At 39.5% G+C, this 12,476-nt stretch overlaps 1 protein-coding gene across 1 annotated transcript in view; it reads left to right on the top strand.

Annotated features, from left to right (window-relative positions):
• The window catches only part of LOC122562276 (cytoplasmic phosphatidylinositol transfer protein 1-like), a 291,671-nt gene that overhangs the window by 243,393 nt on the left and 35,802 nt on the right, over positions 1-12,476 (top strand). The window contains exon 8 of the mRNA XM_088000734.1: positions 4,199-4,294. Within this exon, the coding sequence (XP_087856860.1) occupies positions 4,199-4,294 (96 nt within the window). The remainder of the gene's footprint in view (positions 1-4,198; positions 4,295-12,476) is intronic.

The following is a 12,476-nucleotide window of genomic DNA, read 5'->3' as shown; positions in this document are numbered from 1 at the left end:
CTATGATGACAGGTACAAAATACTTGTTCAGTTTTTCTTCTCTTTTCTCCACTGCACACTCCTCTGTCTGTGCTAGAAATGGACCCACATTTGTCTTTGCTAACCTTTTTGTTTACATTCTCAGATACTAAAGCAGTCAATGTCCAAGTGTAGCAAAACCTGGACAATATTCAGGTTTCAGCTGATAAACACCAAGTAGCATTTTCACCACGCCTGTGCCAGACAATTACCATCTCCAACAAGACATAATATAATCATTGCCCCATGACATTAAAACAACATAACTATCACAGAATCACCACTAGCAACTCCTGGGGGTTATCATTGACCAGAAACTGAACTGGACTGATTATACAAATACTGTCGCTACAAAGTAATTCAAAGGTTCAGAATACTGCAGCAAATAACTCACCTCTTGACTCTCCAAAGCTTGTCGCCAACTACATAGCAGAAGTTAAGAAGGTGATGAAATACTTCAATTTGAAAACAAAAAAAAGCTGGAAATCGCAGCAGGTCAGGCATCATCTGTGGAGAGAGAGCAAACTATCAATTCAAGTCTAGGTGAGACTTCATCAAAGCTGGCGGGGGCGGGGTGCAGGTTCCCGTGCGGTTGGCTTTGAAGTGCCTGAGGAGAAAGGGTGTTGATAGGATAGATTAGGTGAGGTTAGAATTTCAGCTTCTACTCATTTATTTATGTTTACCTTTGGTAGTTGACAATGAAGGTTCATGTTTGGAAGTGTCTAAATGCATGCTTGCCTTTGATGCTCCCCTAATGGTCAATGACAAGATGTGGGTGTCCAATGGATTTTGGGAACAGGCTAGCAGTGAATTAGGGAGGGTATTAGTCAGAATGCAGCTGAGAAAAACAGTGTGGCCTGGTGGTTAGACAGGGAGTAGGATGAGAGAATCGGATTGTGTATGTGAGGGAATGTTAGCCATGTACCATAATCAGCATGATTTTATGGCTGCTGTGCTGATGATGATGATGATGAGTGGTCAGCCATACTTGCAACTCCCCCTCACATTCTGCCAAGAACATGCATAGAACATAAGAACATTAAGTCCTTTGCCTCCTCCATTGCCAAATCCAAGCAACCTGATACCTGGAGGAAGAACGTCTCATCTTCTGCCTTGGGGCCCTCCAACCAAATGCATCAATGTCGATTTCACCGGTTTCCTCATCACCCCTACCCCCTCCTCATCCCAGATCCAACCCTCCAACTCGGTACTCCTCTCATGAACAGTCCTACCTGTCCATCTTCCTTTTCCCCCTATCCGCTTCAACCTATCACCATCACCCCCCACCTCCATCTACCTATCACTTTCCCAGTACCTTCCACCCAACATTATCCCCATCCTCCTATTTATCTCTCAGCCCCCTTCCCACCACCCCTCACATTCCTGATGAAGGGCTATGTCAGAAGCATCGATTCTCCCACTCAAAAGATGTGTTAGGATCCAAACTAAATGAGTTTTACCACTTCTAGTTAATTCACAGTGGCCAGTGACTCCAACCTGAAAGCTGTCTGAGTATGACATTGGTGTTTAATGTTCCATGCCAGGTTACTGCAAGGCTAGCAAAGATGAAGAAAAGAACTGTATAGTGAACTAATCTAGGGGCAGTTGAGAGAGGTTGATGCAGAGCCATATTGTTATATAAGTGTATACAACAATTGGTACAACATCTAGCCAGTTCTTCTTCTGACCTTTTGTATCACTGGTGACTGAGTAGCAAAACAATCAGTTTCCTAACACTATTTGTTCTTTTACTTCCATACCTGCTTTCAGAATGGAAACATAACAGTGTCGTCAGTGTTAAGTGCAATTGAATGAAGAATTAGTGATGAGGGGACAATGTGAAATACAGGGTCGACATCACGATGGTTTGAAAATAAATGCTACAGTAGTCTTATGTGCTTAAATTTAGGTTTCCACGACCACAGTGGAATTAATGACTGCGTGCTCACCCATTAAATCTAGACTGTAAAGCAAAAGAAATATCCCACCCAAGAAATAGAATATCAGTCCTTGATATTTTATATACTGCTTATCACTAGGAAAAGTATGTTACATTCATCTTTCAACCCACCAAATAATAGTACATTCCCATTTGTGGTATTTATAATAGAATTAGCCAGTCCTTGATTTTTTTCAAACTCAGCTCATTTCACAAAGAAATTATGATCACCCATCCTAATTCCTGCATTGTCAACAATGAACAGTGCTGACATTTATGGAATTGTTCTCTAACTTGACCTCCAAATCATTCTTGTCACATTTTGAAGGATTAAATCAGAACAAACTATCTCCTGCTGTCCATAGCAAGGATTGATGTACTTTTCTGAAGTATTTCTATCCCCTTTCTTTAATCTAAGTATTCAATTCAAATAACTGTCTCAGTTAAACTTTGCTTCACTTGCTATGCCACGGAGTGGTAAAATGTAACGTCCTATAGGAACGTAAGGGATGTGGAAGGAGAAGACTTTCCTACTTTTAACCATCTCTTGTCGTTGCTGATCCTCAGCAAAGTACGCAGAGCCACACCAATGGATCTGTCCATTTCAGCTATAAAACAGTGAATAACATTTTCGAGATCCGCTCAAAGACTAAAAGTATGAAAGACAGTCATGAGTAGAAAGCAAGTTAGGATAGATTAAATCAGAATGCTGTTGCTGCTTTTCCCCTTACATGGCTCTCACACTCCATCTAATGGTGACTGTCAGTTAACATCTTTTTCTTTGGTAAACACTATTTTGAGTTTTTATATAATAGAAGTCATAGAGCTGTACAGCACAGAAACAGAACCTTCGGTCCAACTCAGCAGCCACCGTCCAGATATCCTAAACTAATCTTGTCCCATTTGCCAACATTTGGCCCATTTCCCTCTATACCCTTCCTAAAGTTCTCACCAGGATGCCTTTAAATTTTGTAATTGTATCTGCATCATCCTCTGTGTGAAAAGGTCGGTCTTCAGATCCCTTTTAATTTTTTCCCCCTCTCACCTTAAACCTATGCCCTCTAGTTCTGGATTCCCCAATCCTAGGAAAATGACTTTGGCTATACATCCAATCTATGCCCCTTGTGATTTATAAAGTGCTATAAGGACAGCCCTCAGCCTCCAATGCTCCAGGGAAAATAGCCCCAGCCTATTCAGCCTCTTCCTATCCTCAAACCCTCCAACCCTGGCAACATCCTTGTAAATCTTTCCTGAACCCTTTCTAGTGTTGCAATGATTTATGGATGCTTGCTGTGCATGATGTAAGGAAGTTTGCATTTATTTTATAATACACACAACACAGCAACATATTGGGGAAACGACTGCCCCAGAAACGCCATTTAAAAATATTTATGTTTATCCATGTGCAGACTTCTCATTGTTCCGCAGTAGCCATGTCAACATTATATTCTGCACGTGATTGGTCCATGGTAATGTGTCTAATTGATCACTGGCAATCATGTCATCACCTTTGAATTATATGGTTCACACTTTTCATAAGCTTTAACAGAAAACATTTCTCTGCTTTGCTTTGTAGCCACAGAAACTTAATTTTCAAAATTATGCGATATAGTTCAAGTGCTATTTCATGTATTTTGTACAGCAAAATAAATGCACTCCCATTTTCACACGTACAAAAGGAAATCTACACCGCCAGTATGGAATTACCTAATTTGTCTCATTACTAGAATTACTTAACTCCCTTGTAAATTAGAATATAATCCTCATGGTCACATATTGTATATAACCCTCTGGGTGGTATTAAATGCTTTTCACTTGAGGTAAAGTGAACTCGTGATTGCCAACCTACTGTTGCTTTAAATGTTGTATTCTAGTTCAAATCTTTCAAACCTAGAAGCAATGAATAAGAAAAGCTAATGTTAAAGATGTTCATCATTTGTGGTTCATTCATAATGTAGTTAATTCCTGCATGATCATTGAATCTTAAGTATTGAATCAGCTATCATCATTAGACATAATTCGCTCACTGCCTCCATTGGGTTCAACACTATTCATTGTGTATACATGCCTTCAGTTTTTTATAAATTTGGTGACACTTCCTATTTGTTCTGACCAATTGCAATTCCATGATTGAGTTGCTACCTTCTCACTTACTTGGAGGTGTCCTTTGCATTCTGCATATTGATCATTGACCAAATATATTCTGTTCTCTCATTTTACATAGTTATGTTCTTGTTACAGATCTTTGATTCTGAGGCAAAAGACATCGAAAGGGATGTGTGTTTCATTGATATTGCTTATGATGAAATTCCTGATCGTTATTACAAAGTCTCTGAGGTAAATGAGATCTTTATTGGATTCACTATTGCACATCTGAGACTGTGCGACCTGATAAAATGATATGATGGGATTTGCATTTTTGTCTTGGAAAGATGTAGATAATATTCCCTTCTACTTTATCATGCAACCTTTCTTTGCTGCATTCTACTGAGAACTGCATTAACCAAATCAGACTTTTTTATGGTCGTGATTTAGCTGAGTGTAAAGCAAGAAAGGCTTTCTAATCTGTAAAGAAATAAAATAATAGAGCAATGGGCCTGAGGAGAAATTAAAAATATATTACAAAAGAGATTGAAGTTGTATAAGCAAATTGAAATCCTGTCAGTCATTTTATTCAGTAAGTGATTCACTTTTATCTTTCATAAGTACATATTTTTGGCACAACCCACTTGAGAAAATGTACCAATACTCCCCAGTACTCCTATTTGTGCACAAGCCAAAGGTAAAGGAAAATAAAATGATGTATCTATATATCTTCCACGATATATTAAAATTGGTGATTGCTGGGACTCTTGCATTACCTTGTCCCTGAGGTGGGGCCAATTTTGTTACACTAAATCTATTTTCGACCATAATAATGTCACAACTAAACCTATGAGCAGCAAATAAACATATTTCCTTCCATACAGGCTGTTCAATAATAACAGTAATACTAGCTGATTTCCTCCTATAAGAGGACTGTACTGATTGTAATGAGGTGGACATTGTAGAATATGAGTTCCCTGATTGGGGCTGTTAACCTAGTCTAATCGGAGACCCCTAGCTGACAGATGGAAACAGGAGTTTCAGACATCCTGTCACTCAGAGCTGGCTAAGAGAGCTGGATCAGTTTCAAGGACTTCTCACATGTAAAGAAAGGGTGACTTGGTGGAGTATATGAGTTAGAGGATATTCTGGTGGAAGTGAATACCGTCACCAGTCCGACTGAGCTTGGGAACACCACTTGAGTGAAGGCATTCAGACCATATCTTGAACAGGGGAACTCCAGGTCAACTCACATCAAATTTGCAAAACAAAGTCAAGTCTCGGCCAAAAAGTTAAAATTTTTCTTCAGGATACGAGCTGGCAAGCCACTGTAGTTGTTGCTGGTACGCGGACTCAAGACAGCAAACGAGTTCCACTAGACCTAAATTAAGCTGGAGTACTCATAGGCCAGTACCTAGGAGAATGCACACCCTGGAATGTTTACCTACATCTGGTTTGGAACAGTTAAATTGCTTAGCAATTTCCAAATAAACAAATGGTTAAGTGGTTACCCAGTTCTGATGGAGGTCAATACCCACTCAGCCATTTCAATGATGGTACAACTAATCTTTAACAAAATTTGCTTTGGACTCCAATGTTTAAGTTTGCGCAAGACCTCAGCTAGACTGAAACCCATACTGGGGAATCTTTACCAATAAAGTGTACATCTTTGGTTCCGGTCTATTATGAGAAGTAACTGTTTCAGTTACCACTGATTCTAGTAAAAAGCTTAATCTAACCTTGATGGGCTGAAATTGGTTGAGAAAGATCCACCTTGATTGGCTCGACATTTTTCGATTAGAAAATGGCTGCCTTAGTAAAATCCTAATTAAATACCCAGAAGATTTTCAGGAAGGTCTCGGTACTATCAAAGGAGTCAAGGCCATCTTGCATGTTAATCATGAAGCAATTCCATAGTTCTACAAGGTCCGCCAGTGCCATTACAGGCAAAAGTAGGGGCATAAATCAGGAGGCTGGAAAGCAAAGGAATCTCAAACCACCACAGTTTGCAGAATGGGCAGCACTGCTCTTACTGATTGTGAAGCATGATGGGTCAGTTCACCTTTTGTGGGGATTTTAAATAAATGGTAAATTGCTTTTTGCAGCTGGATAAATACCCAATCCTTCTCATAGAGGATTTATATGCAAAGCTGGCACAGGGCTCTGTCTTCGTAAACCAGAACATGAGACATGTGTATTTGCAATTGCCAGAGTACGCTACAATTACTACCCATAAGGGCTTGTACAAATATGCAAGACTGCCATTTGGGGTATCAGCAGCCTGTACAATTTTTCAGTGGACATTGGAAAACATTTTACAAGGTCTACCCCAAGTCAGCATTTACCTAGATGACATGCTAATAACAGGGAAGACAAGTAAGGAGCACTTAAAGAACTTGGATATAGTCCATAGACATTTTCCCAATAGGACAAATGCCTTAGAAGGGAAAAATGTGTATTCCAGGCATCCCAAGTGACTCACTTGAGCTACAGAGTTGACAAGTTCAGATTATATCTGTTGGAAATTAAAGTGAGGGCGATCAAAGGTGCCCTGTCTCCCACATCTGTACCAAAGTTTCGGTCTTTCCTTGGGCTGGAGAATTATTACAGAAAGTTTGTACATCACCTGGCCTCCTTCCTGGCAGCTTTGTATCAACTCTTAAAAAAGGGTCAGCCTTGGAAATGGTCCCGAGCTGAGCCATAGCTTTCAGGGAAGTGAAGAAATAGCTGTCATTCTCTAAGGTATTGGCACACTAGGATCCCAAGTTAGATCTGGCATTAACATGCAATGCCTCCTCGCATGGCATTGGTGTTGCATTAGCTCATAGGTGGTCCAATGGAGAGGAACGTCCAATAGTGTATGCATCCAGGACTTTGACTAATACAGAGTGCAAACACGCCCAGATAGAGAAGGAAGGTCTGGCAGCCATATTTGGAGTCAGGAAGTTTCACCAATAACTTTACAGATGATAACTTGTAAAAACAAGCCCCTGTCAGGTCTCCTTAAAGAGGACAAACAATGTTGTCCATAGGCTGAATTGAGCAGTGGGCTCAAATACTAAGTAGATATAATTACAAGTTGGAAATCCATCCGGGAGGCCGAGTAGCAAATGAGGATGCATTGAACCACCTCCAGCTGGCAGATATACCACCAGTACCAACCAGGACAAACGTTACCACAAGCAGCTTCCCCACATTCATAGGTAGAACCTGGATTTGATTACATATCAACTATGCAGGTCCTTTCATGGACTGAATGTTCTTCGTCATTGTAGACACCCACTCAAAATGTCTGGATGTGCTTAGAGTTCGTTCGTCAAACATGGAGATGACAATAGAAAGACTGTGTACATCTTTAGCAATACAGGACTCCCAGAAGTGTTGGTCACAGATAACGAGCCATCATTTACCAGCAGAGAATTTGAGTGTTTCCTAAAGTCAAATGGTATTCGACTTATAAAGGCAGCTCCGTACCATCTATCACCCAATAATCTGGCAGAAAGAGCAGTCCAAATTTTGAAGGCAGGCTTAAAGAAATAGCCTGCAGCTTCATTGATACCAAACTGTCCCAGTTCCTATTTAATTATAAGACCATTACTCATGCAACTACACAGATAGCTCCAGCTAATGGGAAAAAGACTCCGCACCAGGTTAAATCTGATCTTCCCAGACCTATGGGGGGAGGGTGAAACAGCATCAGGAGTGCCAATGCCAAACACAAGACTCCACTAAGCGAAAGAGAGATAGTTTACTACAAGGGACGAAGTTTAGTGTAGGAACCACGGGAATAGCCCTACATGGGTAAGAGGCATAGTCAACACAAGGTCAGGTCTAGTGACATATAAAGTTCAGGCAGGTACTATAGTCCTAAACAAAGATATGTGAAAGCTGCAAACTCGCAAACACTGCAAGAGCAAAACGTGCCAGGCATCTCAACAGCCTTTCCAACTGTTACGAAAACCATGGAATCTACCTCTCCATCAAGTATTGAAGCTATCCTGGAATCTGAGATGGACACGGTGGATGTCACTGCCTCAATGCCTTTGCTGCCTGAGGAAGAGAATTAATTACTTCTGAGATGCTCCAGGCACAAGAGGTGACCTACTGTATGTTACATGCCACCCTTATCAGAGGCAGAGTTGGAGGATCCTGACCTGGTGCTAAAATGCCCCAGGGGGAGCTACAAAAAGAAACAGCCTGCCTCTGGACTCAGAGGGAGAGAGATGTGGTGATTGTAACAAGCTCAGCCAGGTGGACCTCATAGAATATGAGTTGCCTGATTGGGGCTATTAATCTGGTCCAATTAGGAAGCCCTCGCTGACAGATAAGAACAGGAGGGTCAGACATCCTGTTCACTCTGATAGCTGGCTCTGAGAGAGCTGGATCAGTGTAAAGGACTTTCAAGATGTAAATAATGGGTGACATGGTGACAAGATACTGGTCTCTGTAGAGTTATTTCAAGGACAAATACATGTCTTCCCCAATTGAACCAAGGTACTGAAGCTGATTACTTTCAGGGTCTGTACAACCCGATACCAAAACATATATGCATCGTTGAAATCACTGGTTCTCAAAATAGGATTTCATGGACATCTTCGAGGAGTTCATAACATAGGCTGGCCTGTGTGTTTACAACTTAGAAAAGGGTGCAGCGGTCAAGAAAAGCAAATAGAGTGGACTGCTCTGAATCACCCCTTGCACCCTATGCTTCTGCACTCTCTGTGCTCTCTATTCTTTCTCTCTGTTCTTCCTTGCTCTTCTTCTCTCCAGCCTCCTGCTTTCTCTAGGCTCCTGTTCTCAGTATATGGTCCTGTTGTCTGCAAGATCCTGCCCATCCCTGGCTGCTTCTCTCTCACTCATATTCAGACTCTGTATTGAGAAGCAAACACACCCATTTCACTAATATCAACTTGTGAATGCCTTATTTCTTAAATGCATAACTGAAATGGTTCACATGAAGTACTTTCATCTTTGGAGTAGTCAATAACATCATAATTTAGACAGGAGTGATCTGTGATTGCTAATCCATTTGAAAAGGTGACCATCATCAGAAAGATTTTGAGACCTCTTTTTCTATTAAATGACCAATTGACCCTTTTTTGGCTGCAAAATAAGTGTTACAATTTATGTTGGAAATCTGAAATATAAATGGAAAATGTTGGAAGTGCTCAGTATGCTAGGCAGCCTGTGAGTATTTTTAGCACTTTCTGACTATATTCCATGTGTTCCCATTGGTTACTAAATAATTATGTTGCATGTAATGTAAGATTGGGTTATTTGTAACTCTAATGCTGATGTTCCTTGGGCCTTCTTGAATATTTCATGTGAAGACAATCACTTATATGTCTGTATTGTTCTTTTTCACATCAATCAAGGCAAGGCCTTCCCTAATCATAGCAAACTGCAACAGTCAGTCTATAATCACCCACTGGGAACAGCTCAGCTGACTATTACTCAGATATGTCTTCTTTATGAGACTCCAGCCAGTGTCTCTCCATGACAGTCAAACACTACTGTCTTCTCGCAGATTTTTGTCAGAAATAATCTTGGGCCTCTTATTTCTGTTGCTTAGGGAAACGTACAACAATGCAACAGTTATCCTTTCCAATTCGTATTTTCCATTAATTAAAGTGGTAAAGCAACAGGCCAAGAATATCACTTCAGCTTTTTGCAAGAGAAGATCTCTCCTGCGCACTGTATAACAAAACCATGAACTGATTCTTTACAGATTTGTGATTCTGCTTTACTTAGTAAACGCATTAATCTTTCTGCCAGTGTGTCAACTGATCTGAGTAAAGAACAACCATTGAACTAATAAACCAGCCTGGTGTCCCTGCATTAATTCACATGGATTATTGAATATAGGGGTAACTCATCATTCTGATATTTCAGCTTTTAATTTTCATCAGGTGGTAGAGTCACTTTGTGATGTTGTCCAAATTCCATTGATTTGTACAGTATTTTAAATCATAGTTTGTTACTCCAAGATTTAATTGTGTTTTATATGCAATTTGAATTTTTTTCAAAGCCTAACAAAGGATCCACACCAAATCTCTAATTTTTCCATTCTTCCGCATTCGCTACATTGTATTAAAGCCCATACTTGATATTGAATTCTTTAAATTTTATCTGGAATGACATTTTCGATGTTAGTTAAGTTTCCCCTTCAATGGAGTTATACCTCAAATCAAAGGTTTTTTTAAACATTGCCCAATCTGTGTACTGCTTGGATTAAATACATTTTAGAAAATGTTATCATTCTTATTTATTATTTCATTTTCCAGTGGTGGTGAAAGATGTACTTAAGATGCATTAAAGATATATTTATCAATATCATTTTTCTTTAGAGTTTGGATTTTAAAATATGGATATTGGTCTCTTTTTGTAAAGGGGTTTGAGATTAACTAGGAATCATGATTTTAAACCAGAATATACCTCTTGGAGTGTTAATAGAAGCTTGTTTACACTGTGGATGTTTATGTCCAGGGAAAAAACAGAGCCGTGATCTTAGCAGAGTCTAGTATGAGCATTTTTTTTCATTTAGTCTAAAAGCTTTTGGGCAGTTTAGCTAGCCTAATGGCAACAATGTCAATTGTTATAAGAACTTATCTGGCTCTCTAATGTCCTTTAGGGAGGCAAATCTGTCATCATGGCCTGGTCTAGTCTATATGTGACTTCAAGCTCACAGGAATGTGCTTGATTCTAAAAACTGCCCTCTAGGCAATTTTGGATGTGCAATAAATGTGGTCAAACCAACATCGCCCCCATCCTGTGAATGGATTTAAAAAGTTAAAGGAAATGTGACTGTGGTCAGAAGCGAGTCTCTCTGGAAAGAGATTGTTCAGAACAGTTAAGGAAATAAGTTACCTTGAAAGAGGAAATAACTTACTTTGTGAAACTTACAGACCAGGAGTATTTGGTTAGAACTCCACAGATTATTAAAATCACAACAATTTAAGCTCTTATTTGTGTGGATGGTCAAAAGAAAGGCCTGTCAGCTCAAAGGACCAGAACTGGGAAAGTATGGTTCAGTCCAATTCACAGCTTGGGATGGAATTTCTGTGGCTGTTTGCGTATCTGTAATGTGATGGGACTGGGGAGTAGATGCCATTTTGTTTTACCTTGTATATTAATGAGTGTTATATTTAGTGAGCTTAGTGTGGTTTATTTCTGTTTCTTTTTTGTGTTATTGTTAAAAGTCTGGTATGCTTATGTTTCAGTGAAAGTCCACCATGTTAAATTACAAAATAACAAAATGTGATCAATCCAGCCAGATTATGTTCTAGATTCTGATTTATCCAGTAGTAATATCAGCCGGAATCATAACACAATGAATCTGAATCGAAGTTCTTATTATGAATAGAGTAACTTAAATAGGAATTGGAAATTATTTTTATAAGTTTGCATAACTTTGATTTGAATTAGAATTCAGACCAGCTCCCATTCAGTCCTCAGTTAATATGACACACAACAGCTTTGTTCATTAAAAGGCACCGAAGTGTTGATAATTCATGACCAACACAATACCCACACAATACCCATTTGAACATTTTTGTTGCTATCATCCAGTGTTTGAGCATATTCCATTAAATTTCAGCGATTCCCTTGTTAATTAACAAAACTGATGAACTGTTTGAATATGTAGACAATTTGCTCTTTATTTGTGACTGTCTTATGTTTTGTGATTAAACACACCTTGTAACTATGTAAATCCACGATATAAAACACTGATGAATGCTGTTATGGTGCAGTGGCAATGTCCCTACCTCTGAGCCAGAAGACCTGGGTTCAAGTCCTATCTGCTCCAGAGATGTGTAATAACATTGCTGACAGGTTGATTCGTAAAAAAACAGCACTGACAGCATGGATGAGCTGTGTTATTTATTTCATTTCATTTTTGTAAATTATTTTCTTTCTATTTTCACCTACTTCACATAATGTTTTGAGGCTTATGCCAACCTACACTGTTCATCCTGTTTATCTGACTGCTATCAAGTCCAGGAGAAGAGACAAAGCTAACTATCCTGCTGTTTTGTCCCTTTCTCCAATGTGAATCACTTGGTTCAGAGGAATTAAGAATTTTAACAATACAAGCAAATTAAATTAACACAGTGGGGGAACGTTCATCCGAATACTGCACTTCAGATATTGTATCCAAGTCAGTGAAGGAAATCATGGATCATCAGCATGTCTGATACCCAAATCCATTTGGTAACCCTCCCAGCTGCACTACTGCAGACTTAACTGTACAGCAGTGCAGTTTCACCTGAAATAACAGCTATCAGGTCAGCTTATGTTTTCACTGACAATGGGAACCCCAAGATAGATAATTATATTATCACACTTGTACGCTTTTTACTTCCAACTTGCTCAAATGGTAGGATCAAATACTAATGTCTCCTTCAGGCAGTTCCTTAATGTGCCCTCATTGTAT

This window comes from Chiloscyllium plagiosum, unplaced genomic scaffold (assembly GCF_037043375.1).
Source record: "Chiloscyllium plagiosum isolate Xiang-an unplaced genomic scaffold, Cpla_swu_hap1 HiC_scaffold_25, whole genome shotgun sequence".
Taxonomy (NCBI): domain Eukaryota; kingdom Metazoa; phylum Chordata; class Chondrichthyes; order Orectolobiformes; family Hemiscylliidae; genus Chiloscyllium; species Chiloscyllium plagiosum.
This window is presented reverse-complemented; position numbering and strand designations above follow the sequence as displayed.